Below are 26,945 nucleotides of genomic sequence, written 5' to 3'. Positions count from 1 at the left end.
GAGAACAGTGCAAACATTTTCTATAAACAGACAAATTTTACAACAAAATTTCTTCTGCCATGCTCAAATCCCAAATGTAGCCACTTTCCATGAACATTTGCATTGAGAATATAAATTGTAAATTCTGACACACAGGCCATGTCTACACTACGAAAGTACTCTGATTTTACAGAAGTCAATTTTTGGGAACAGACTGTATAAAGTCGAGTGCATGTGTCCACACTAAGCACATTAATTCGGTGGTGTGCGTCCACAGTACCGTGGCAAGCGTCAACATTCCGAGAGGTGCACTGTGAGTAGCTATCCCACAGTCCCTGAAGTCCCCGCTGCCCATTGGAATTCTGGGCTGAGCTCCCAATGCCTGATGGGGCCAAAAATTTGTCGAGGGTGATTATGGGTAAATGTCGTCACTCAACCCTCCCTCCATGAAAGCAACGGCAGACAATCATTTCACGCCCTTTTCCCTGGATTGTTGAGCAGACGCCATAGCACAGCAGGCATGGAGCCCATTCAGCTCACCACAGCAGTTATGACCATTATAAACACCTTGCGCATTATCGTTCAGTTTACGCAGAACCAGAACCTGAAAAACCAGGCAAGGAGGTGACGGAAGCACGGTGATAAGGACATGAACACAGATTTCTCCAAAACCGCGGTCCCCAGCAATTTGGAGATAATGGAGTTACTGGGGCAGGCTCATGCCGTAGAACGCCGATTCTGGGCCTGGGAAACAAGCACAGAGTCGTGAGGCCGCACAGTGTTGCAGGTCTGGGATGATTCCCAGTGGCTCCAAAACTTTCGCATGCGTAAGGGCACTTTCATGGAACTTTGTGACTTGCTTTCCCCTGCCCTGAAGTGCAAGAATACCAAGATGAAAGCAGCCCTCACAGTTCGTAAGCAAGTGGCAATAGCCCTGTGGAAGCTTGCAATGCCAGACAGCTACTGGTCAGTCGGTAATCAATTTGGAGTGGGCAAATCTACTGTGGGGGTTGCTATAATGCAAGCAGCCAACGCAATCATTGAGCTGCTGCTATCAAAGGTAGTGACTCTGGAAAATGTGCAGATCATAGTAGATGGCTTTGCTGCAATGGGATTCCCTAACTGTGGTGGGGCAAAAGATGGAACGCATATCTCTACCTTGGGACCGCAGCACCAGGGCAGCCAGTACATAAATCGCAAGGGGTACTTTTCAATGGTGCTGCAAGCACTGGTGGATCACAAGGGGTGTTTCACCAACATCAACGTGGGAAAAGTTCATGACGCTCACGTCTTCAGGAACTCTGGTCTGTGCATTTGGATGTTTAAAGGGTCGCTGGCGCAGTTTACTGACTTGCTCAGACCTCAGTGAAACCAATATCCCATTGTTATTGCTGCTTGCTGTGTGCTCCACAATCTCTGTGAGAGTAAGGGGGAGACGTTTATGGCGGGGTGGGAGGTTGATGCAAATCGTCTGGCTGCTGAATACGCGCAGCCAGACACCAGGGCGGTTAGAAGAGCACAGCAGGAGGCGCTGCGCATCAGAGAAGCTTTGAAAACCAGTTTCATAACTGGCCAGGGTACTGTGTGACACTTCTGTTTGTTTCTCCTTGATGAAAACCCGCCCCCTTGGTTGACTCTAAATTCTCTGTAAGCCACCCGCCCTCCCCCCTTCAATCACAGCTTGCTTACAAAGGAAATAAAGTCACTATCATTTTAAAAACATGTATTCTTTATTAATTGATTATAAAAATAAGGAGATAACTCACAAAGTAGCCCGCGTGGGGCGTGGGATGAGGGAAGGAAAAGGCCACTTCAAAACTTGTTGAATGACAGCCTTCTGTTGCTTGGGCTGTCCACTGGGGTAGAGTGGTTGGGTGCCCGGAGCCTCCCCCCCCGCGTTCTTGGGCGTCTGGGTGAGGAGGCTATGGAACTTGGGGAGGAGGGAAGGCGGTTAAACAGGGGCTGCAGCGGCAGTCTGTGATCCTGCTGCCATTCATGAACCTTCACAAGGTGCCAGAGCATGTCCGTTTGATCCTGCAGTAGCCCCAGCGTTGCCTCATGCCTCCTCTGATCTTCCTGCCGCCACCTCTCCTCACGTTCATCGGCCACTTTCCTGTACTCTGCTGTTGCGTCCCTCCACACATTCTACTGAGCTTTGTCAGTGCCGGACGACTGCATGAGCTCAGAGAACATTTCATTGCGTGTGCGTTTTTTCGCAGCCTTATCTGAGATAGCCTTTGGGACAGAGGAGGGAGGCTTGAAACATTTGCAGCTGCTGGAGGAAAAAAAGGGAGTGAAGTATTTTAAAAGATACATTTTACAGAACAATGGCTATACTCTTTCACGGTGAACAACACTATTCACATTACATAGCACATGTGATTTTTGGTACAAGATCGCATTTTGCATCTTATATCGAGTGCCTGTGGCTTTGGTGTTAGAGATCACACACGCAGTGCCGGGCAACAGAATTCGGCTTGCAGGCAGCCATGGTAAGCCATAGACTTTCGGCTTCTGCAACCTTCATAACAGCAGTGCCGTCCTCTCCCATATCAAGCAAAGCACGCTGAGTTAGCCATTTAGTGCTGCAGTTTTCCTGTTAACATGCAGCAGCAGAAATCAAACTAACGCCCCCACCCATCCAATTCTCTGGGATGATTGCTTTACCCCTCCCCACACTGCATGGCTGGTATCAGGGAAGACCCCTGCTAGCCAAACATGAACAGCTCAACGCCAATGCGCCCCCCCACCGCATGGGTAACTGTGGGGAGGATTTTTTTTCAGCCATAGGCAAACAGCCCAGCAGGAACGGCCACCTCTGAATGTCCCCTTAATTAAATTCCCCTATTTCAACCAGGTTACCATGAACGATATCACTCTCCTGAAGATAACACAGAGAGATAAAGAACGGATGTTGCTTGAATGCCAGCAAACACCGGGACCATACGCTGTCAGGCTTTGTCATGCAGTGATACCAGATTACTTGCTACTAGCATGGCATGGTAAAGTGTCCTACCAGGGAGGACGGAATAAGGCTGCTCTCCCCAGAAACCTTCTGCAAAGGCTTTTAGAGTACCTCCAGGAGAGCTTCATGGAGATGTCCCTGGAGAATTTCCGCTCCGTCCCTAGACATATTAACAGTCTTTGCCAGTAGCTGTACTGGCCACGAATGCATCCCAAGTCCTCAGGGCTACTTAATCATTAAAAAACACTTGCTTTTATAACATGTATTATATTTAAAAAGGTACACTCACCAGAGGTCCCTTCTCCGGCTTCGTTGGGTTGGGAGGGTATTTCAGTCAGGGTGATAAAAAGATCCTGGCTGTCGGGGAGAACGGTGTGCTGTGAGCGCGCCTCAAGCTCGTCCTCCTCATCTTCCCTGTCCGCAAAATCCTCAGGCATGGCGGAGAGTGCCCCATCATCATAGTCCACGGACAGGGGTGGGGTAGTGGTGGCGGCCCCTCCTAGAATTGCATGCAGGTCAGCGTAGAAGCGGCATGTCTGGGGCTCTGTCCCAGAGCATCCGTTTGATTCTTTGGTTTTCTGGTGCGCTTGTCTGAGCTCCTTAAGTTTCAAGCGGCACTGTGTTGCGTCCTTGCTGTAGCCTCTGTCCCTCATGGCCTCAGAGATTTTTTGAAATGTTTTGGCATTTCGTCTTTTGGAATGTAGTTCTGATAGCATGGATTCCTCTCCCCATACAGCAATCAGATCCAATATCTCCCGTTCGGTCCATGCTAGAGCTCTTTTTTGATGCTGGGACTGCATGGTCACCTGTGCTGATGAGCTCTGCATGGTCAAACAGGAAATGAGATTCAAAAGTTCCCGGGGCTTTTCCTGTACACCTAGCCAGTGCATCGGAGTTCAGAGTGCTGTCCAGAGCGGTCACAATGGTGCACTGCGGGATAGCTCCCGGAGGCCAATACCTTCAAATTGCGTCCACACTAACCCTAATTCGAAACGGCGATGTTGATTTCAGCGCTAATCCCCTCATTGGGGAGGAGTACAGAAATCGGTTTTAAGAGCCCTTTCTGTCAAAAAAAATGGCTTCGTTGTGTGGACAGGTGCAGGGTTAATTTGATTTAACGCTGCTAAATCCGACATAAACTTGTAGCGTAGACCAGGCCTAAGTATCTGAACTGAAAACAGTATATTTTATATGGGACGGAACTCTACTTAATAATAGAGGGAAGAGGTTCCTAAAATTGCTCTCCAGAACCTTTGCACAGTGTCAGTTAAACTAGCCAGACAAGGATCAGAACGCTCTCATACTAACTAGAGCCAAAAGCTGAACCCCACACTTAAAGAGTTCACTATTGCACCACATAATACTCACTGGTTTTACAGATTAGGAAGTATTGCATTATACAATAATTAGGGCTGTCAATTAATCACAGTTAACTCAAGTGTACTGTGCTCACTTTATATTACAATATCTGTACTGTAAAAAAGACAAACAAAAAATAGCATTTTTCAATTCACCTCATACAAGTACTATAATGCAATCTCTTTTTCGTGAAAGTGCAACTTCTAAATGTAAAACAAAACAATGTAAAACTTTAAAGCCTACAAGTCCACTCAGTTCTACTTCTTGTTCAGCCAATCGCTAAGACAAACAAGTTTGTTTACATTTATGGGAGATAATGCTGCCCGCTTCTTATTTACAATGTTATCTGAAAGTGAGAACAGGCATTCGCATGGCACTGTTGAAGCTGGTGTTGCAAGGTATTTACATGCCAGATGTGCTAAACATTCATATGCCGCTTCATGCTTTGATCACCATTCCACTGTGTACTTTGTATTCTGTGTTGTAACTGAAATCAATATATTTGAAAATGTAGAAAACATCCAAAATATGTAAATAAATAGTATTCTATTATTTAACAGTGTAAGTAAACTTAAATTAAATTAAATTAATAACTATTTTTTTAATCGTTTGACAGCCCTCGTTGATATGAAAGATCAATTCCTGTGGGGTCCATTTCCCCTAAGCTGTGAGATTTGGAAGCGTGCGTCCCAGCCCATCAGGGAGACATCTGTAGTAATGATCCTCGTGGGAGTAGGCTGCAAGAATGGAACTCCCACACACACCTTTTGTGGATCCTTCCATCAGTTTAGAGAATAAAGGACCTTCCAAGGTACGGATGCCTGCCTGGATAGACTATGGTTGTTGGGAGTGTAGACAGTTCTCAGTCATTCCTGAAGACACCAGGAATGTAGTCTTGCTAAGGGTGTCACAAATGTACTGGCTGCCATATAGCCCAGAAATTTCAGGCAAGCCTTGTGTTGTTTGTGGGCTCTGTTGTATTGCTGAAATGAGGCTGGACATTGTGGCAAATCTGTCCTTTGGCAAATATGTTCTCGCAGGAAGAGTCCAGAGTGGCCCCAATGAAGTCTATTAGCTCAGCGTGTGTGAGGGTAGACTTTTCCTTGTTGATGCAAAGGCTGAGTGAGTGGAACAGAGAGAGGGCCGTGCTGGTTGCTATCTCTACCTCAAGAAATGAGCAACTTTTCAGGAGCCATTCATTCAGTAGGGAAAGATAATTATTCCCATCTGGCAAAGATGGGATGTGGGAGCCAAGAAAACTTTGGTAAAGACCCTTGGGGAGGTGGAAAAACCAAAAGGTAGGACGTGATACTGTTAGTGGTCCCAGCCAATCACAAAACATAGGAAACATCTGTGCAAAGGGTGTATGGTGATATGAAAATAAGTGTCCTGAAGATTGAGGTGACAAACCAATCTCCCAGATCCAGAGAGGGAATTATCACTGCTAGGGTTACCATCCTGAAGCACTGACAGCCAGGGCCGGATTAACTTTTTGTGGGCCTGGCGCCAAACATATTTGTGGGCCCCCCTGTGGAATGAAGGAGCCAGGGGCAAGAGCACAGTGGGCAGGGTGAATTTGATTTAAATCATGATTTAAATCACTACTCAGGAAGACTTGATTTAATCATGTTTTTTCTACATAAAAGTGCATTCTTGTTGATTGTTATAACCTTAATACATATTCTTCACAACTCAGAGATAGATGTAGGTTTCATTTTTAGAAGGTACACTATATATTTTTAAACAGTGATTTATTTTGAAAACTTTTCAGATGAGTTTTACAGCTATATCAGAAAATGAATGATTGTTTCATTATTTCATTTTGAAACTTTGCACTTTTAGAGAGAGGTAAGGAATTGACTCTGTGTACACAAATTTGCAGAGGGACAATAGAGTTGAGGTCTGTTATTTCTCACCTCTATATATTATTTATTTATTTTAAAACATTTTTGCTTTTAACAAGCATGTTACCTTTGGAGACACAAATCCACAGTTTGAGAACTGCAAAACTAAGCATCTCTAATGTTATCTTCTAGACTGAGCACCAAGTCCCATTGGGTAGATAGAAAGATTAATCTAAATCTATACAGAAGCCTGTGAAACCCCATACAATTGGGTCCCTAATCCATGAACTATTAGAACTCATTTACATAACTTTTTTAAACATTACATGAATATATTGTCTCATTCTATAGAATCATAATTTATAATCCCTATTCCATGATGAGATTTAATGTATCTTTAAATAGGTTTTTTCCTCAAAAAGCATTTTACCAAAAAAATCCTATTTAAATAAAAAAAAGATTTTTTGATTTTTTTTTTTTTAAATCATGGATTTTTATCCACCCTGACAGCAGGGAATGGTTTGGGGGGGGGAGGGGAAAGAGAACTGGTCCCCAGATGAAGTGAGGCAGGGGCCGGGGCAAGATGAGCACAGTGGGGCATGGGGCGGGGGGAGGATTAGTCCCTGCTGACTGGAGCAAGGCAGGGGCCGGGGGCAAAAGCACAGCGGGGTGGGAGCTACGGTTGGTCCCTGGAGCAAGGGAGGGGCTGGGGGTAAACTGCAAGCATAGCAGGGCTGGGGAGGGGATAAGCAGGATCCCACCCCCGTCCCTACCCACACAGAGCAGGTACCTACCTTCTCGCTGGTTCTAACCCATTCTCTTCGTCTCTCTCTGCACTGAGCTGCCCCTCCTCCAGTGTGATGAAGTGGGAATGTTCTTAATGTTTTCTCTGAATACTGTGTGGGTGCCTCAGTTTCCCCTATGCATTTCTTAAGTATCTAGGTGCTGGGATAAGGGTGTGTGATTGTTGCAGAGCGCTAGGCAGGTGTGATGCTGTCTTCACAGAGAATGGCTGACAGGAATGCAGGGTCTGGCCAGGAGTTAGGGTGCGGGAGGGGGCTCAGGGTTGGGGCAGGAGGTTGGGGTGTGGAGTGCTTACCTGGAGCAGCTCCTGTTTGGTGCAAGGGGTGCAGGTGGGAATGGAGGGGGTGCAGGAGCTCCCATTTGGTGCTCAGGGTGGGGGTGGGGATGTGGGCGGAGGGTTCAGGAGTCAGGGCATGGGGGAGCTGGGGATGTGTGGGGGGTGCAAAAGTCAGGGCTGGGGTTGTGGGGGTATGTGACGGGCGTGCAGGAGTCAGGGCTGGAGTCGTGGGGGTGCGTGGTGGGGGAAGAAGGAATCAGGCCAGGAGGCTGCAGGTGTGTGAGGGGGGTGCAGGAGTCAGGGCAGGGGGCTGGGGATGTGGGCTGGGGTCGTGGGGGTGCTCCCAGCCCTGAGTGGCTCACAGCAGGGGGCTGGAGGGGGTGTGCCCCGATTTCACCCCCTTCCCCAAGGCCCCACCACGCCTCTTCTCCACCTCCTCCCCCAAGAGGCGAGCTCCCTACGGCCCCGCTCCTCACCCTCCCTCGTGCTGGCAAACAGCTGTTTGGCGGCGGGAGAAGTGCTGGGAGAGGCAGGGGCGGGAAAGTAACATGCTCGGGGAAGTGGGGGAGGAGCTTGACTGCTGGTGGAGCCTGCCTTGCTGCAGCAGGAGTCCGCAGGACCAAGCTTCTGCCCACTGCCCCCGCAGGAGAGAGTGGGGGTCAGAGAAGAGTGGGCAAGGCCAGGGTCCCTTTGGAGTGTGGGCCCGGCGCCATGGTAAACCCAGTACTGCTGAGAGCAGACAAAGGTGTTCAAGGTCCTGAGATCCAGAACTGGTCGCCCATTCACCCCCTCTCCTTGGATTTTCTTTGGGATGAGGAAGTATCGGGAATAAAACCCTTTTCTGACTAAATCTGGGGGAACACATTCGATCACTCACAGTGTTAGGAGGAATTGTATCTCCTGCTTCAAGAGAACCTTGTAAGAAGGGTACCTGAAGAGGGATGGGGTAGGTAGGGGCATGCAGTAAGGACAAGACCTGGATGGAATAACCGGTAGAAATCACCTCCAAGATCCACCTGTCTGAGGTGATGAGCCCCCAGGAAGATAGAAAATGAGAGCAATGGTCCCCATAAAGGTGGATAGGGGAAAGGTGCAGCATAGGATCCAAACCAGGAGGGTGTTCATGACCCTCAACCAACGGTTCAAAATGGTTCTTTTGAGGATGTCGCTTTCTGGGCGTTCGCTGTAGAGCAGTGGTTCTCAAACTTTTGTACTGGTGACCCCCTTCACATAGCAAGCCTCTGAGTGCAACCTCCTTATAACACTTTTTAATACATTTAACACCATTATAAATGCTGGAGGCAAAGCAGGGTTTGGGGTGGAGGCTGACAGCTTGGGACCCCCCCATGTAATAACCTCACAACTCCCTGAGCGGTGCCAACCCCCAGTTTGAGAACCCCTGCTGTAGAGGTTGGTCCTTTCTTAGTGAACCTGGGCTTCTTCATAGAGAGTTCAGCTGTTCTCATGTGCTGGTAGTGGACTGTGCGAGACCACTGAGCCGCCTGTAATCTACTGTATTTTCCCTTTGCCGCAGGTGGTCCAGAGAGCATAGCGTCACCTGAGAATCTTTAAGAGAATGAAGTGACACGTGGCATCACTAAAGGCCCCTCAAAGGGAAGATCCTCAAAGGGTAAGTAGGCTCCAGGAGGTGAGCTGGTTCTGGTTGAGTGTGTCTCTTGGAACCCCTCAGCAATGATGATTCATGCTTTCCCATAATTCAAAGGTTCCAATGAAGCAGAAGCCTGGATGGTACTGGGGACTCTGGATAGAGACCCTCAGGAGTCAGTATGTCAGGTGGCTTTGGAGGCAGTACTGAAGTGTGATCGGTATGCCTTTAATGTCTGGCTACAAAAGATGATACTGATGACAGTTTTGGCTTGGCTCTGGAGTCCTTGTGTTTCAAAGACACTGAGTCTGGTGCCGATGCCAGTGCCACTCTGTTTACCTGATGGCTTCTGGGTATGCAGCACAGTCTTCTTAGCTGGTCCTGTGGCCTTGGTACTGGAGGGGAGGGACCTTCAGCTGTACCCATGTGAGGACACTAGATCTCCTGAGACCCAGATCGATAGGGTGACTTTCCCATTCTCTTATTCCCATTCTGGAGAAAGAGGTCTTTTCTTTTTTGAGGGTCCAGATGGTGTTGAAGGGCCCCCAGGATCTTTGTTTAACCTTGCAGCAGAGATGGTTGCCAGGGCTTTCTGAGCAACTGGGTCCAAAGTATAGGGGGTGAATCAGACCCCCACCCCAACCCTCACAGAGTGCTTTATCAACAGGAGTTTTAGTCTGTCCTCCCTCAGTTTCTTAAATCTGCTTTTAAAACCTGAGAAGATCTTACATTTGGAAAGGATGTGAGTCTGACCCTAGGCCAGTGGCCCTCAACCTTCCCAAACTACTGTACCCCTTTCAGGAGTCTGATTTGTCTTCAGTACTCCCGAGTTTCACCTCACTTTAAAACTACTTGCTTACAAAATCAGACATAAAAATACAAGTGTCACAGCACACTGTTACTGAAAAATTGCTTACTTTCTTATTTTTACCATATAATTATAAAATAAATCGACTGGAATATAAATATTGTACTTATATTTCAGTATATAGTATACAGAGCAGTATAAACAAGTCACTGTCTAGATGAAAGCACAGTTTGTACTGAGTTTGCTAGTGCTTTTTACGTAGCGTGCTGTAAAATTAGGCAAATATCTAGATGAGTTGATGTAATCCCTGGAAGACCTACGTGTACCCCAGGTATGCGTACCCCTGGTTGAGAACCACTGCCCCAGGCAGCAGAGGCAACTTGAATGTCCATTGTCATGGGGGGAAAAGATCTATGGCTGACTGGGCAGGGTTTGAAGCCCAGGGTGTTGGGCATAACCCATATACAAGGCTGCAGATCAAGGCCCAGACTGGGCAAAAGAAAAAGGGAAGGGAATGCCCATCCCACTCCTCAAAGCATAAACTGTGCTAAATAACAAAGAAAGAAACAAAGAAAAAGAAAGAAAATACCAAAGAAAAGAAAGGAAGATTAAGTGAGAGAGATAACAAGCTGCATAGTTAGGTAACAGACACTGAGACACTGTCTTAAGCCACAGGCAGTAGAGAAGTAACTGGAGGGACGGTGGGTCTGCCCCCTCCCTATATACCCTCGTATCCGAGCACAAGCATGTTTAGGGTGCAGGGGCAGACCCACGGACACTGCTGATGAATGCACTTGCTGATGTGAAGTACCCACAGGGACACTATTCAAAAAAGAGTATTTATTTTCCTCCATGAAAAGAACTTTACAATCTTTTTTGGGGTCCTCAATTCACTTAAAATGGATGAATTTTAAAACATTACATGCACATATAATAAGGAACACTCGCTGTGCTAAGTCTAAAAAAATGATTTGGTCATTCCAAAATTATAAGTAATATGCACTTTACCATACAATACTGCTTATGCACAGAATATAAATCTCTACGTTTTTGTTGCACAGTCACAGTATTATTATATATACTTTATCTTCACCATTTCAGCTATGAAATTACTTTCTAAATCTACCTCTGATTACATAGTCCTGAATGTCGCAATGAAAATATTTCTAAAATCACCTCCATTAAGATTTCCAAAACCTAGTTGCAAGACTTCTGCCTCCATTAACTGTTCCAGCAAGAATAAAGACAACCAGTTCTTTCCTAGCTCTTTCCTGAAACTTGTCTCTGTTACCACATTTCCTGGCTCCCATAAAACAATAAGTGATACAATCATAGGGTAAAAACTAAATGCCATAGCACCTACATTTCTGAGATCCGAGTTCACTTCCTCAAAGATAGCTACACTTCTTTATCCACTTTCACCACACTTTGTTTGTTGTCTTCAGGCACTTACAGAACTGAAAGGTGGTTTTAAAACGTCATTGCATAGCTTTCCATCTCTCCTGAGCAACCATGCCTTCCTTTACCTCTTTTACTCACAGTAACTTTGTTCACTAGGGACTCTACCTTCCAAAAACTGTCATGATCCTCCTTTTCTTGATTTGGTCACTTCTCCTTTGAGCACCTTTCTGTCTTTCTGTAGTGTAAACTACATTACGACACAATGAACCAGAGCTTAAAAATATAAAACGATACCATGAGTGTACGTTTCCCTCAGCTGTAACGGTAAGGAGATATCTATGAAGAACTAGATATTCAGCCAAGAATCAGGTGCTATTTATGCTGCAAAACTATAATGTCAAAATGTAAACACATTAATGTAATAGAAAAACTTACCCATTTGGCAATCGGACACCCCTGAGAGCTTTTTCCTTCCTTGCCTGTATAAACCACTACCTCTATTCTGACAGCACTTCCTTTTGCTCCATACCTGCATAAAATAAAAAGTTTATGAATATAAACTAGACTCCTTTTGAACACCTGTTAGTAGTTTAAACTGGGAACTGGAAAGAAACAAAATATTTATCTATTTTAAGATGTGAAAAAGCACTTTTTACATTAAAAATAAATCTGCAAATGCCACTTTAAAATCCTCCTTTCCTCCCCCAACAAACTACTGCTACTAGGGTTGTGTCATTTTGGAAATAGAAATTATCTCTTTGATTTCTGTATGTAGAGAACGTGTTCTATAACTTCATTTATTCTTTCGTTATTTTGACCCCTTTCTCTATTTCTGCATATATATATTTGCCTGTCTGCCTACTGGGCTCTTGAGAACCAAATCTTGACTTCCTTGGGAGTTGAAAGAACCCAGAACTTGGCAAGACTGGAAATAGCTTTTGCTGTAAAAAGATGACAACATTTGGTGTTGATGCAACAGTTCACTCCATGTACATCAGAAAGAGAAGATGTGGTACCAATAATTACTTGGGGGAAAAGAAGTGAAGGCTGGCAAAGGCCAAACATAATGTCAGCCATACCATATTATTTTCTTCTTTTATGTTTATACAATAATAAATCATTTTTATCACTATATAGTGAACTGATTTTTCTCACCTGTTTTCCATTATTTCCCTGACAGCAGCAACACTTGGTCCTGTCCCAAGGTGTGTATAATATGGGCCTTCATCTTTCTCTATAATTTGCTCTGCAGGAAGGATGAGAAAAATAAATTTGGCATTTACAAAATTTATTTACAACATTAAGTAATAACCATACAAGTCTGTTACAGAATTATCCCTTGAATTAAATGCATAAAATCTTAAAGCCTTTAATCATGATTAATACGTAGTATATTAATAGGCCTCTTCTTAAAGAAGCAATAAAATGCAACCTTTGTGAAATTTGCTCTCTTCCATAACCTGATGATGGACTTTTTCCTTGACACTATAAATAAATCAATTAATAATAATAACAATATTTTGCACTTCTAGAGCACTTTCTATCAGAGATTTACAGTATTTATAAATATTTATGAATTAAGCCTCACAATACCCCTGTGAAGTAGGGAAATTTTCTTACTTCATTTTAGACATAGGGGAATTGAAGAATAGAGAAGTTAAACCCAGTGTCACACAGGAACCTATAGCAGAACTGGGAACATGACACAGATCTCCTTACTATTTGGTGCTTTATGCACAAGATCAGAATTTTAGGACCAGAATAAGAAATCAGCCCCAATGGGCATGTTCTGTTGTTTGATCTGTTCACACAAGCTGGGGAGTGAATCTACCCTGCACTAACCTGCCACAGACTAACTTTATGGACCCTGCTGATGCACATTAACAGTTTGTTACTGTACTTTGATCTAGTTCATTTTCAAAGAGGACTAATCAATGAAGCTTTAATGTGGATCAGCAGAGTCCACAAGGATGATTAGTCTGCAGCAGACTACTGCAGGATAGATTTACACCCCAGCTTCCAACGAACTAATGATATGTCTACACTACACAGCTTTTAGCAACACAGCTGTATCACTTAGCCATGTCGCTAAAAGGCACGCAGTGTAGCCTCTGTTTGTCAGCAGGAGAGCAGAGAGTGCTCCTGCCGACAAAGCGCTGTTCAAACCAGCGCTTGTCGTCGACAAAAGTTTTGTCTTTCACTTGCCAGTGTAGACAGAGCCTAACTGTTCCTGTAGACATGCCCTTAATCGTTGTCACCTGAGTGCTTTGAAAGTCAGAAAGCATGAAAGAACTACGTATCGCTGGTGCCACCCGTTAAGCAGTATCAGTAAATCTCTCAACACCATGTTGGTTCTGAAGGCCTCTAGCCAGAACTTTAGTTAACTTTTTTAATGCCACTCCTTAGAACAAATCAACCAAAACAGTTACCTGGTACAGCTGGTCAAAAACATTCCAACGAAACATCTTTCCATCAAAATTTGTCAATTCGACAAAATTGAAATGTTCGGCAGAGACAGTTTGATTTTGTCAGTGTTCCCATGGAAATCTGCCTGATTTTCTCCCAGGTCACCTGCTTGGCTCCTGTCAGCCTGCCAGGTGGACTACCACAGGCTATATCTACACAACAGACCTTACAGCAGCACAGCTGAACTGCTGCAGCTGTACCATTGTAAGGTCTCCCATGTAGCCACTCTATGCGGATGGTAGAGAGCTCTCCTGCCAGCATAATTATACCACCCCCAATGAGCAGTGGTAGCTATGTCAGCAGGAGAGCATCTCCCGCCGACACAGCACTGTCTACACAGGCACTTTTGTCAGTGAAACTTATGTCAGTCGGGGTGTGATTTTTTCACAGCCCTGACTGACAAAAGTGCTAGTGTACACAAAGCCCCAGAGAGCAGGGAATTCCTGGCTCCAGGCAAGCCCTGCCAAGGAGATGCCCAGAGCCACAGCCTCAGTCCCTTTTGTAGTGAATTTCAAAATGTTGTGGGACACAGGGGGGAGTTGTTCTGAATTAAAACTAAACCCATTTTCAAAATACTGAATTCTTCCATGAAGCAGAGTTACCTTTCTCCAGCCAGCTTTATTCCTTGGCCACCCTGAGTCCGGAAGGTGTCCTTTCATTGTAAGCTTTGAAGGCCTATAGGGTCCACAATCCCTACCCACAGCATTCCCCCATGTAGGGTATGTCTACACAGCAGTGTGAGCCCAGGCTTGAGCCTGGGCTCAAGCCAAACTCCCTTTGCACCCACACATCACCTGTGCTAACCTCGGGCTCAGACCCAGGGTCCCAAGACCTTGCAGGGCTGGAAGGTCCGAGCCTGTGCTAAGCTGGTACCTACAGTCCAAGCCCTATTGCTTTCCTATGTGCACATGGCCCTGGTTTAACTTGGGTCCCAGAAGTCCTCTGGATCTATCCCAGAGTTCCCAGCGGCAGAGAAGCAGTGCTGCAGGCAACCAGTGTAGCGGCGGGAAGCGCCATTACTGCCTAGCCAAGTGTGCTCCCTCTTCCTGCTCTGGCTCCTCTTTGCTGCTGTGCAGAGCTTGCCCAAAGTAGGGAGCAAAACTGACAGGTGGTACGCAGCTCGCAGCTGCCAGGATTTTGGGGGTCATCCCTGCCCCAACTGTGCTGAGCTGGGCTCTCTGCTGCTCCCTCTCCCTACAGGGCCATTATTTGATCCTGCTCTACTTTCTGTTCCTTGCTCCCAGGAAGCCCCTGCCGTCCCTGAGGTTGCGTGTGCAGAGGTGCCTGGGTAGCATGCACTGTGAATGGGAGCCAGCCCCAAAACTTCCCCACACTCTCCTGGGGATCTTTTATCCCTGCCTCCTGGGGGGTGGTGTGTGTGTGTGTGTGTGTGTGTGTGTGTGTGTGTGTGTGTGTGTGTGTGTGTGTGTGTGTGCGTGCGTGCGTGCGTGCGTGCGTGCGTGCGTGCGTGCGTGCGTGCGTGCGTGCGCGCGCGCGCGCAGGGGGTGGGGTGGGGCCAGGGATAAGTTATCCTCCAGGGAAGGGGTGCTGGAGCACACTGCACTCCAAGACCTGGAGATGTACTTCACAGTTTCACAGCTGGCAGCAGACAGGCTGGGGTTTGTGTGTGTTTTTCCTCTGAAGCCTACATTTTATGTGACATTTCAAAACAAACAGACAAAAACAAATAAAACACAAACCAAACCAAAACACCTTCACTGAATATTCCATTTTAAAAATTAAGAATGACAAAGTTTCATTTTAATAGTTTGATAACCCTAGAGACTGATGTCCTAATTATCTTCAGAACATTTTTCTGCCAATGTGACTCAGTCTAAGGGGTGGAGAGTCCAATTCTCAGATTAGATGGTCGATTAATATAAAGCCTTCTCAAACTGCAGCCATTGGTTCTACTGAGACTGCCACCAAATGAGTTAATTATGCAGCTTACGTACTTGGGGACTCCTTATGTGCACCTGAGTCCCATCAACAGCACTGCCACAGTTAAGAAACAGGGTGGGCAGTAGAGTTTCCCTACGTTGCACCACGTTCCTAGAGCTTGAGTGACGACATTGCTGTGTAGACATACCCTTAAACAGTCAACTTCACCCTGTGAGGATGCCCTGTGTCTATGTAAGGCATCAAGGTCCCACACCATGGGTACGAACTGTTATGCCGTTAGCCTCATCTCCCACACCCTATGTAAGGGCTTGTCTACACTACCAGCCGGATCGACGAGCAGCGATCGATCCAGCGGCCGGTGATTTATCATGTCTACTATAGACGCGATAAATCGACTGCTGATCTTTCTAGCATCGACTCCGGTATAGTGAAGACACCACAGTAAGTAGATCTAGCTACGTCAACTTCAGCTACATTATTCACATACCTGAAGTTGTGTAACTTAGATCGATTCCCACCCCCACCTCCCGTAGTGTAGACCAGCCCTCAGACTCTGCGATAACAGACACCCATAATCCTTCTGTAAGGACTCCCACAACAGTTGTGACCAACCAGTCACACGGACCACCAATTAAGACATCATGACCACCCATATCTGTGCCCTATCTCAAATTCTAGGTATGAATGTTGTCCCTTGCCTTGTCAGCCCCGAGCAGTCTTTAGAAGGCAAAAAATTCCCTGTGGCTTGGCCAATCTGTCACGTGGAAATTCCTTCTTAACCTCGACAATAACGACTGATGAACTGGAGCCCATTTCCATGCCCCAAGCCAGTGGTCACAAAGTCAAAAGTGGGAAGATAGCCCTTAACTGGAGGGATGAGCAAATGTCTCTCCCTCCCCACTGTTCATCTTTACATGCCCCTGAACTCCCTACACACACAGGCCAATCACTGATCTGGTGACTTAAAACTTAACAGCTGCAAGGCAGAGAAAGCCCATAAAACCACCTCACTGAAGTTACCCACATAAGATGGGGTGGGGGGAAAAGCACCTTCCTCCCTCCCCTTGATGCCTAATTGGCAAGGACCCAGCAAACAATGAGCCTCATGGAGACAAAGGTCTGCACATAAAAATATTAAAAGGGTGCTTTCTTCTATTAAGAGGAGTGATGTGAATATATATTATTTGAAAGTTGCATGCAATAATTACCTAATAGGCACTTACCAACACAGTCACAGATTGGAAATTCAGACTGTCCTTTTTTGGTAGGCGTATCAATCAGATTTTTTGTAGGAGTGTCTAGGAACTTCATAGGAGATTCAAGAAAACTGCTGAGTGTATTCTTTGCCGGAGAACATCCCAAGTCACCTATACTCTGGGGGTTTTCAGTACGCAAACTTGTTGATGTCAGAACTGTAATTTCACCTGCACAATCTATATTCCTGAGAGTTTCTACTGTGTGTGGTAAATGGGTCTCACAACAGGTAACTGGGAGTGTTTGCAACTTCTGATCCAATTGTTGCTCTGCAGCATTCTCCTGAAAATTTGCATGGTCTTCATCAGATATCTCATTAGCTCTCTGGTTAGACTGATTAAGTGTTTGAGGCAAGGGATACATCTGAATGACATTCATTGTTTGCTGTACCTGAGAATTACTATATTTTTCTGTAAACATCTGTACATTTTCACTTGGTCTGTTTAAACACGATTCAGTTTTAAGTTGTGAAGCAACCATAGGATTACTGGAGAGCAGGCCATTATATTGTGAAGAGGTAACAACAATGTCACTTTTCAGTGGATCAATACCTTGTGTGTCACTGGAGCCTACAGTTTTGATGTGCTCAGTTACTACTTCACAGCCAAACAGCTTGTCTTTTGTTTTCTCCCATGGTACCTCAGGTAGATGTCTATGGATTTTTATCTGAGTTTGTGGAAGAAATAATCTAGTTTTTTGTTGTGATGATAAAGTACTTTGATTCAGTTCCTTCTGTACTTTGGTTCTGGGAGATTTTTTTTTTGATGCAGCTATTTTCAAATCCCGTGGCATGGTACGACCAAGTGGTTTTGATGATATCCAAATGTCCTGCAACTCATTATGCTGGTATGCCAACTGCTCTTGCTGTTTTTGATTATTTTCTTGATAGTCCGGTACTTGAAGCTTCTTTTTGTGTCTTTGTTTCCATGGTACAGTTTTTCCTTTTTTATGTGTTGGCTGTTTTTGCTTTACTAACAATGAACTATAATTGTGCCTTATAAACACAGACTGTTTTTTCTTCAGTAAGCACTGGTCCTGGTTATGTTTTGGCTGAATCTCATGTGATATTAGACTGAGAAGTGATGTCTTTACATCATTCTTCTGCTCTGGACTTGTCTGATTTGATTCAATTATTGCTGCAAGTTGAGTTAACTGTGTAGCTACATCTTCTTCATCCTGGCTGTGAATTCCTCCTTCCTTCATTGAAAAATTATTTTTCAAGTTCAGATCATTATAAGCTTTGTTTTTCTCAAACTGGCTCAGAATCTCCAATTTGCTACTTGTTTGATGGGCATTACATGAATTGTTGAAACACGTAGCAATGGTAACTTTATCATACAGAGAGTTTTTCTTGGTAGTATGACCTGAAGATGACTTTGCATTAGGTACTGAAACAGATAAAGATTTGGTCTCTCTTGGGGATACATATGATCTATATGATCCACTGGTAGTATTAACAGATTTATCATGGGGTTCAGAAACAGTACTTTGGCCATTGTACAACACTGCCTTATTAAGGAGCTGCTTCTGCGAACGAGCACAGCGATTCAAGAGATGTTGTTCATTCTGTAAGTAAGTCTCTTTGATTTCTTTCAATGTAGAAGAAGTCAAAGAGCAGGAAATGTCCCTTTTGTAATTACGGAGTAAATGGGACGTTGTTTGTTCTGCATGTTCAATATTTTTTGTTTTATCTGGTGCAGATGCTTCTAATGGGGCTTCTGATAATTTTGTTAATGCTTCAATAGCTACAACCTGCTCTACGGTTAAGTTTCTGTTTTTAATCAGGGACAAAAAAGTTGGCTGAAGTGAGGAGTTTTCAAGTTGTGTCTCTTTGTTTGGTATTTTAACAGCACCTTTTTCAACATGGACTTCCTTCTCAGGCACAGGTGTATAACATGACCTTTCCTGTATATCCACAATGGAATTAGTTTGCAAAATTGAATTGTCAGATCCCTGAAAGGTCTTGCAGGTACAGTTTGACTTCTGCCTCAGGAAAACATTTCCTTGTTTTTCTGGATGAGCACAGCAAACACCAGTTGTCAAAGTGCTTACAACATTATTCAGATTAGCAGTATTTGTTTGATGTGAAGGGGAGTTGTTTTCTCTGCAGTTGTTTGTCAAATCTGCCCTTTCTTCTACAATTACCTTTGTCAGTGACACATCAGATTCTGATGGTGGATAATGTATGTTTATAATGCCATTTCTAATGGTTTGTGCAAACAACTTTTTTGGCTCAACTAATTCACTGGGAGAGACTGCTCTTTCTTCTTCAGAATTTTTCAGGTGTTCATTATCTGGCACAGTTCCATGGATATCTCCATTGACACAGATGCTAAATGATGGTTTTTCATTATCTGTCCACTTCTCTGCTTCTAAGCCTGTCATGCTTTCTTTTTCATTAGACTGTACATTTTCAAAGGGCACTGTTTGATTTGTTTTCACCCTGTATTTTTCACCATGACTGCATATACTGCATTCCATGAGTCCTGGTCTGAGGCCATTTACTGGTTTGTTTTCTAAATCTGCCTAAAAAACAATACAAAAAATAGTTGTATCAGCTGTTTAAAATGTAAGGTAAGAAGCAGTGACCCTACACTAATTAAACCCTTTCATGGATGATGTAAGGAATGCCATGATTGAGCATTCGCAAACAGAGCAGCTGCAGAACAAGCCAGTAGCATAGGCAATCCATAAAAGAAGATCTGAAGACGAAGGACTTGAGTCTCACTTAAACTAAGGACCTTTTACAACACTCTGGCAATAAATGCAAATGTAATGGGCTTTAGTGTAACAAGAGTCAGGCCCTCAGGCCTCAATCCTGCAATGAACTTTGTTTTAGCAGACACCTTATGCCTCTCTGGAGCTCACTGCAGGATTAAAGTCTAAGGCAGGGGTAGTCTCTAGGTGGACCACTGGCCAAACTGGACCGCCAGACACTTTAAACAGACCCCGAAATCTTTTAATTTACATATTATTAATTATTATTATTTTATTATTATTTTCTCTGGAGTCTGGACCTTGACTATACCTTGACCAAGAAATTTTGACCTTGACAAAAAATAACTGATTAACCCTGGTCTAAGGGCTTGTCTACATGAGAAAGTTTTACCAGTTATATCAATATAATTATACCAGTATAATTAAACCACTATAGTTATACCAGTGTAATTCCCCATGTGGACACTCTTATTTTAGCATAAAAGTAACTTTTGGGGGGTTAGCTTAAACCTCTTCTAATGCAACATAAGCTAACCCCCAAAAAGTCACTCATTCCTGATTAAGTGTCCACATAGGGAGTTATACAGGTATAACTATATTGGTTTAAATTCAGACCTTAAATTATACTTTAGACCTTTCCCATGTAGACAAGCTCTAAAAGAGATTTAAACAGTAAATAATACTTTTATGGTGATTTTAGATTAACTATATTTTACCAGTTAAATGCTGCATTAAGTATCAATACCTCTTGCACAATACATCATCAAGGCTGTTGTATATCATACACCATAGTGACTTTAGGGAGAGTATTAGGAGGGTAGTCCTTTGCTGCACCAGTTTAATCAAAGTCTTCTGAATTTTAGAGTTTGATTTAAAATAAAAAATGTCTAGTCCTAATCACTGCAAATCAAACCTTCCAAATGTGACACAAACATGACACAATGCAGGACTGTCTTCCTGAAACTTTAGATAACCTGAAACAATGGACAGATTCTACCCCAAGTTCACAGTGTTGCAACTGACAGCAGAATTTGGATGGAAAGCTCTAAGAGAGTCTGAACTCGCAGCACTCAGCTAAATACTGCTTCAACTTTGAGGTCTGCCTGAGGACAATACAAAAAGTCTACATTAATAACATTTTCAAAGCAGGGGAGATGGGTGGGGGATCAGAGCATATAAAACTCTACACACCACTTAAGTTCTCCTTAAGCCTTTGCACAGAGTTTATGCAAGACTCAAATGTATAAGGCTTTGTGAAGACCCTCTGCACAGGAGTGAATTTTACCATATTTAATGGAACAGAGCACCGTGAAGTTTCTTTTGTGTGGCAAATTGATGGAGAACTCCTGATGACAAGTGGAAAGTTGGTACATATACATGGCTCAAGTGAATGTTTGGATTGTATCTCAGCAGAGCACTATCTGACCACTGAACATTCTCTAATATAACTGAGCAAATTTTCTTATTTTTCCATTTTAACTTCAGTATTCTAATAATATTTTTTTAAGTTAAATGCGTTCTCCATCTTCACTGGGACTACACATATATTATTGGAGCCATGTCAGGTAACGAGACAAAGTTGGAATGTTTCATACTGGGAAGAACATTAATAATGTGCATCATACAAGCTATTACGTTATGAAGGAAGGATCTATATAATTTAAGAAAACATTAAAGCAGGCAATCAGGGTGGATAAAAATTGATGTTTTGGTTTCTTTTTTAATTAAGAAATTGATTATTAATTTTAATTGGATTTTTATTTAAATTAAATACATTTTTATTTTTAAAAATAACCCCATTTAAATTAAATTTGAAATTACGACTACCTGTGTTAAGGCCTAAACTTTCTACAACCCATTAAAATAATTTAACTTTTTTTTAAAAAAGCTACATGAATAAGCCCTCCTCAAATTTTAATAAGTTAAAGAGTGTTGCATTTTTAATTATACACAGAATCAGGAGAAAAACATTTTTAACTTTGGGGTCAACCTCACATGTTATAAATATGTCATACTTTCATGTACTGCATTAAGTAAGTATCTATATTATTTTCAGTCTTTACAATATTCAGAAACACTTCCTGTTTCCATGCAGAAAAGCTTTTGCGTAAATTACTTTTGGTGTGAGTTTAGCAAACAGGTGCGGAGACAATATTTTCTTCATTTTATTCAAAGTTGAGAAACCAGCTGGGAATTGAAAAAGCAGCAAAGCTTGTTTTTGTTTTCTGATCTATAAATAAAAACCAGGTGGGAAAGAATCAGATATACTAATTCTAAAAATGTAAAAGACATGGGACCAGATTTTCAAAGATACTTAGGCATCTAAAGAAGCAATCCCTAGCCAGATTTTGAAAATGCCTAAGTAGGTTAAGAACCTAATCAGCTCCCATTGATCTCAATAGCTGTTAGACACCTAACCTGCTTAGGCACTTCATAAAATTCCACTAGGCACTGTGACAGACCCAGACCAGTGGGGTACAGGAGTCTGGTCATATTGGGATCCAGGTACAGGAGTCTGGTAGAAGGCAAATATACTGGCCACTGGATGAATAGTTTTCTGGTCCCTGAGTGACCTGAGCAGGGACTGCCCTAGAGCAATCAGGAACCTGCTAGAACCAATTAAGACAGGCAAGCTAATTAAGACACCTGGAGCCAATTAAGAACTTACTAGAATCAATTATGGCAGGCGGGCTAATCAGGACACCGGTTTAAAAAGGAGCTCCCAGCATTTGGGGAGGGGTGTGCAGGGAGTGAGAAGGTATGCGGCTGGAGGACTGAAGAGTACAAGTGTGATCAGGCTTCAGGAGGAAGATCCTGCAGTGAGGATAAAGAAGGTGTTGGGGGAAGGCCATGGGGAAGTAGCCCAGGTAGTTGTAGCTGTCACGCAGCTGATACAGGGGACATTGTAGACAGCTGCTATCCACAGGGCCCTGGGCTGGAACCCGGTGTAGAGGATGGGTCTGGGTTCCCCCCATCTCCTGATCAGACACAGGAGGAGTTGACCTGGTCTGTGAGAAACACCAGAAGGGAAAGTCTAATTTGGAAAAGGGATCTGGCCCTGACCCACTAGGTGGGACACAAAGACTGCGGGGATTGTTTTCTGTTTCCCCCATGCTGGACAGTGATGAAGTTAGCTGAGTGAACGACAGGTTTGAGCCTCTAGCAAAGTCGCCAAACTGAGGGCTGCCATGAACCTCTGAGGCGAGCAAATCTGCCAAAAAGTGCCGCACCCACCAAAGCACAGAAGGAACTTTGCCACAGTACCTAAATACTTTTGAAAGTCTGACCCATTGAGACCAGAAACAAACTGTCAATTCACTACACACAATTAATACTTTATTTGCTTAATAAAGCCGTTAGTTTTAAATGCAAAACATGTTTTAAGAAAAAGTTTCTTATGTATCTAGCATATTTAAGGTAGTTTTATTTAAATCATAAAAACTATTTGCTGCTGTGTGCATGTTTATTGAATTCTACTGTCCATCCAAATGCAGCATGACACAAATCCTGAGTAAAAAATGATCATCCAGTAAGAAATATGGATCATTCACTATTTCATAACATAAAAAAGTAAAATTTAAGACTCTTGAATAAATTATATTAAGCAATATGATTTCTTAAATAAATGTACATATAGTATATCTCCTGGTTAGTAAAAAGAAGCACCAAATTTAGTTTAAAGCCTATATTTAATTACAGATTAACATGTTTTAATGGTTATATCAAACAATAAGAATGAGCCTTTCTTTAGGAAAATAACTAAAGTACAAATGCAAAAGAGGATTAAAATCCATTATTTAAATCAAGGTGTCCTACTCGGTAACTGAAATCACTTTGATTTAAATCAGATCACCTCAGCAGACAATGCTTCCAGAAATCCACCACTCAAAACTAAACTTACAGCTCAGACACCAGATGGAGCTTGGTGTTCACTTTAAAACAGTTTTCTCTTTGATAAACAAAATAAGATAAGAAAGCAGGGACCCTAAAGTACACATAGATAACACCATTGATTTTATCAGAGGCATCACAAGACCTGTTGGGTCATGGTTGTGAAAACAGATTATTCAGCAACTATGTAGTAAACCAAAATTTAGGGAAACAAGGCTATGAAAAAATGAGACCTTATTTAACAAACTTTCATTAAACTTAGATATTTACCTATGTTCTTACAAGCTGCACCCCAAGGACCATCTATCTGAACCAGAAACTGCATTTAAACGAAGCCTTTTTTTTATTATATAATTTCATTTTACAAGAAGGTGAACTGAAAGGTGAAACTGTACTTTCTGTTCAACAGAAAGTTTGTCATAGGAATGGAGACCATTGTTAGGGAAGGCAAAAGGGCACTATAAATTATATTATGCCGGTTGATACAGAATATCTAACAAGAGAATAATGTCTACTTAATAATTAAACTGAAAAAGATGGTTCACAATTGATCAAGGGCCTGTGTGAAGCAGAGCAAATCAGGCTCAGAGAAAGTGGTAGCCCTTTCACTAAGGCAATTACCTTAGTCCTTGTAGGTGGGCATATTGAGTATGAGATCTGGGGTGAAACCGTGGTCCCCCTGAAGTCAACAGAAAAAACTACTCCTACTCTTTAATACCTTATCCCACACTAGAGCATGCCCATTGTCTCTTTATGACAGGAGACAAGGGGATTCTGAAGCATATCCCTCAGTTGCTGGTCATTTTGAGCACATCACTCACATCAGTTCCAAAGTTGCCCATGTTCTACACAAAATTGGTGTCCTCTCACTTCTGCCTTTAGAAACAAAGAATTATGAAACTGAGGTAAAGGAAGAGTTCTTTATGTTAAAGAAATGAATCCACCAACAATTTAAAATTCCAGCATGAATACATTTATATTCCTTACATTCTTCATCATTGTCACACATTTGGGCATTGCAAGATTGAGAGGTATGTTCTGAAGAATCATGGAGTTGCACAGAAAAAGGAACAGGACAACATATCAATTTGCTTTTATTCCCAGAGACTGGTTTACCTACCAGCTCGCACCTTCAACACACAAGGTCCATTGACATACAGTATGTGAACTACATGATTCTTCAGAGCAGACCTTTAATTCTTTTGCAGCAATACACTCAATCATTTTGTTCTTTAATAAAATAATTTTAGAAAACCTAGTATCATTGCTGGGCTTGAAAATCACCAGGAGAGTCACAGAGGCCCCAAGCCTGCAAGTGACCGAATGCGCACAGGTGCACTGCTGTGCCTGTGCAAAGCCCCAGACACCTCAGTAATAAAGGGTTTTATTCTAAAAATCAAACTATTTCCTGTACTCCATAATTTCCACTAACATTTTTGGAAGTTATCCACATGCACTGAGCAGAAAAAAGATCCTGATGAATCATGTCATTGGCATGGTTTGGTTTATATCTTATTTTTCCATATAAGAACTGGAATTATCATGACATATGTTCCAATAAAAATAATCAAATTCTGTACCATTTGACCACTAGATTTTTTTCTCTCTTTTACTTGTGAAAAGATACCAACACAGAGTCAAAAAATACAATCGATTTTTGTTCTTGTGATCAGAATTTCTAGTGGCTTTTCTTATTTAATAATTAAGGTTGGTTTTTCTTTGCTTGCTATATGAACATAAGAACCGCCATACTGGTCAGACCAGTGGTCCATCTAGCCCAGTATCCTATCTACCGACAGTGGCCAATGCCAGATGTTTCAAAGGGAATGAACAGAACAGGGCAATTATCAAGTGATCCATCCCCCCCTGTTGTCCAGTCCCAGCACATGGCAGTCAGAGGCTTAGGGACACCCAGAGTATGGGGCTGCATCTCTGACCATATTGCTAATAGCCATTGATGGACCTATCCTCCATGAACTTATTTAGTTCTTTTTTTAATCCAGTTATAGTTTTGGCCTTCACAACGCCCCCTGGAAACAAGTTCCACAGGTTGCTATGCCCCACTGTAAAAAGAAATGGTCACAGAGGACTTCGCAGAGCAGGGTTCACGTAATTATTTTCTCAAGATATATTGCCGTCAGGTTCTTCACTTATTCTGCTTACATACTGTGACAAAGAATGGACCAACATTCACCACAGGAGTCCAGAGCCATCTCTAAACTCTATGATATGTAGTAAAAGAAGATGGTCCTTGGCATCCTGGTTTCAACCCTTTTGTTCCCTACATACAGTAGTAGAGGTACCGTGATAAGCAGATGTAACCCAGAACAATTACTTCTGTGACCTGGAATAGAAGATAACACACAGACTCAGATCCTGGCAAGAGTGGTTAATGGGATCAGACACTCCAGAAGAGTTATGTAACAAGAAATGACATGACCCTTCCCTTTCACAGGGTGCATGGGGTTCTGCCCAGGTGTTGCACAATGGAGCTACAATGCAGGCACCAGTCTGGTATTCATAGGAATGCTACAAACTCTTAGCCCCTGTGAATGACAGAAATGACTTGAGAGTGCAACTGTTCCCTTGCACATTGTGTCCATCCACAGGGAACTGGTGTGTGTGGGAGCTGAACAGCTGTGCACAAGACTTTTCTTCATCCAGTATTCTAGCTGTACCTACTGCCACACGATTTGAGAACACACGGTTTTCCCTGCATGTCCACTCGGATTGGCGCACTGCTGGTGGTATCTCAGGGATAGGTCTCTATGCTGACAGCGTGCTGCACATTGCTGCCAATGATGGAGGCTTGTGCAGAATTTGTTGGCAGACTGCCATTAAATATAGAACAACAGTTGATTAGAATTTATGGGCCCACCTACTAGCTGATGCTCTATGTCTCAACATGGACCTCTGGCAGTTTTAAGTAACTATATTGCACTTATGTAACGGCAGTGAATCTGAAACTTTTATATCTTGTAGTAAACTGCATATTTGCTGCTATGTACACTGGCTTATCTATGCACTTCTTTGCTAAGATATTGAACTGGGCCCTATGACAATACATTAAAAAAATTCACATGCAAAATGTTTTGCTCCTCAAGACGAGGATATGTTATTCTTTTGACGCTGCCCCAGTATAAGCTGGTGACACCCCTTCCAACTTCAGACGATATTAAAATAAAAGATTTCAGAGTAACAGCCATGTTAGTCTGTATTCGCAAAAAGAAAAGGAGTACTTGTGGCACCTTAGAGACTAACCAATTTATTTGACCATAAGCTTTCGTGAGCTACAGCTCACTTCATCGGATGCATCCGATGAATTGAGCTGTAGCTCATGAAAGCTTATGCTCAAATAAATTGGCTAGTCTCTAAGGTGCCACAAGTACTCCTAAAATAAAAGAGTATTTCTAAAAATTACCGAGGTTCTATATCCCCTTACCCTAATCATTTGGGAATATTTCTTAATATCACACAGAGGAGTTGTGGAAAGTGTTTTAGCAGAGACGAAGGTCAGTTTGTGAGTGTGGGGGAGACTTGCCCTGGGAGTGGAGGAGGCCTTTGGAAGCAGAAGATGATGATCAGATTGGTGATACATAGGTGAGATGAGCTGCTGAAGGGGTTGGGATGATGGTGTTTTTCACTGGGGGGAGAAAAGGGGATGCCCTCAC

General features: G+C 43.1%; 1 protein-coding gene across 4 annotated transcripts in view; it reads right to left on the bottom strand.

Annotated features, from left to right (window-relative positions):
- TET1 (tet methylcytosine dioxygenase 1) overlaps positions 1 to 26,945 on the bottom strand; it is a 123,355-nt gene that overhangs the window by 56,822 nt on the left and 39,588 nt on the right. For 3 of the 4 annotated variants that reach the window (XM_077821766.1, XM_077821767.1, XM_077821770.1), the window contains 3 exons: positions 16,635 to 19,191; positions 12,199 to 12,289; positions 11,479 to 11,572 (listed from right to left, as the gene is read on the bottom strand). In XM_077821766.1, the coding sequence (XP_077677892.1) occupies positions 11,479 to 11,572; positions 12,199 to 12,289; positions 16,635 to 19,191 (2,742 nt within the window). Of the gene's footprint in view, positions 1 to 1,690; positions 2,255 to 3,233; positions 3,766 to 11,478; positions 11,573 to 12,198; positions 12,290 to 16,634; positions 19,192 to 26,945 lie in introns of those variants that run through there. The other variant, XM_077821768.1, reaches the window with a different exon arrangement.

This window comes from Eretmochelys imbricata, chromosome 7 (assembly GCF_965152235.1).
Source record: "Eretmochelys imbricata isolate rEreImb1 chromosome 7, rEreImb1.hap1, whole genome shotgun sequence".
Classification (NCBI taxonomy): Eukaryota; Metazoa; Chordata; order Testudines; family Cheloniidae; genus Eretmochelys; species Eretmochelys imbricata.
This window is presented reverse-complemented; position numbering and strand designations above follow the sequence as displayed.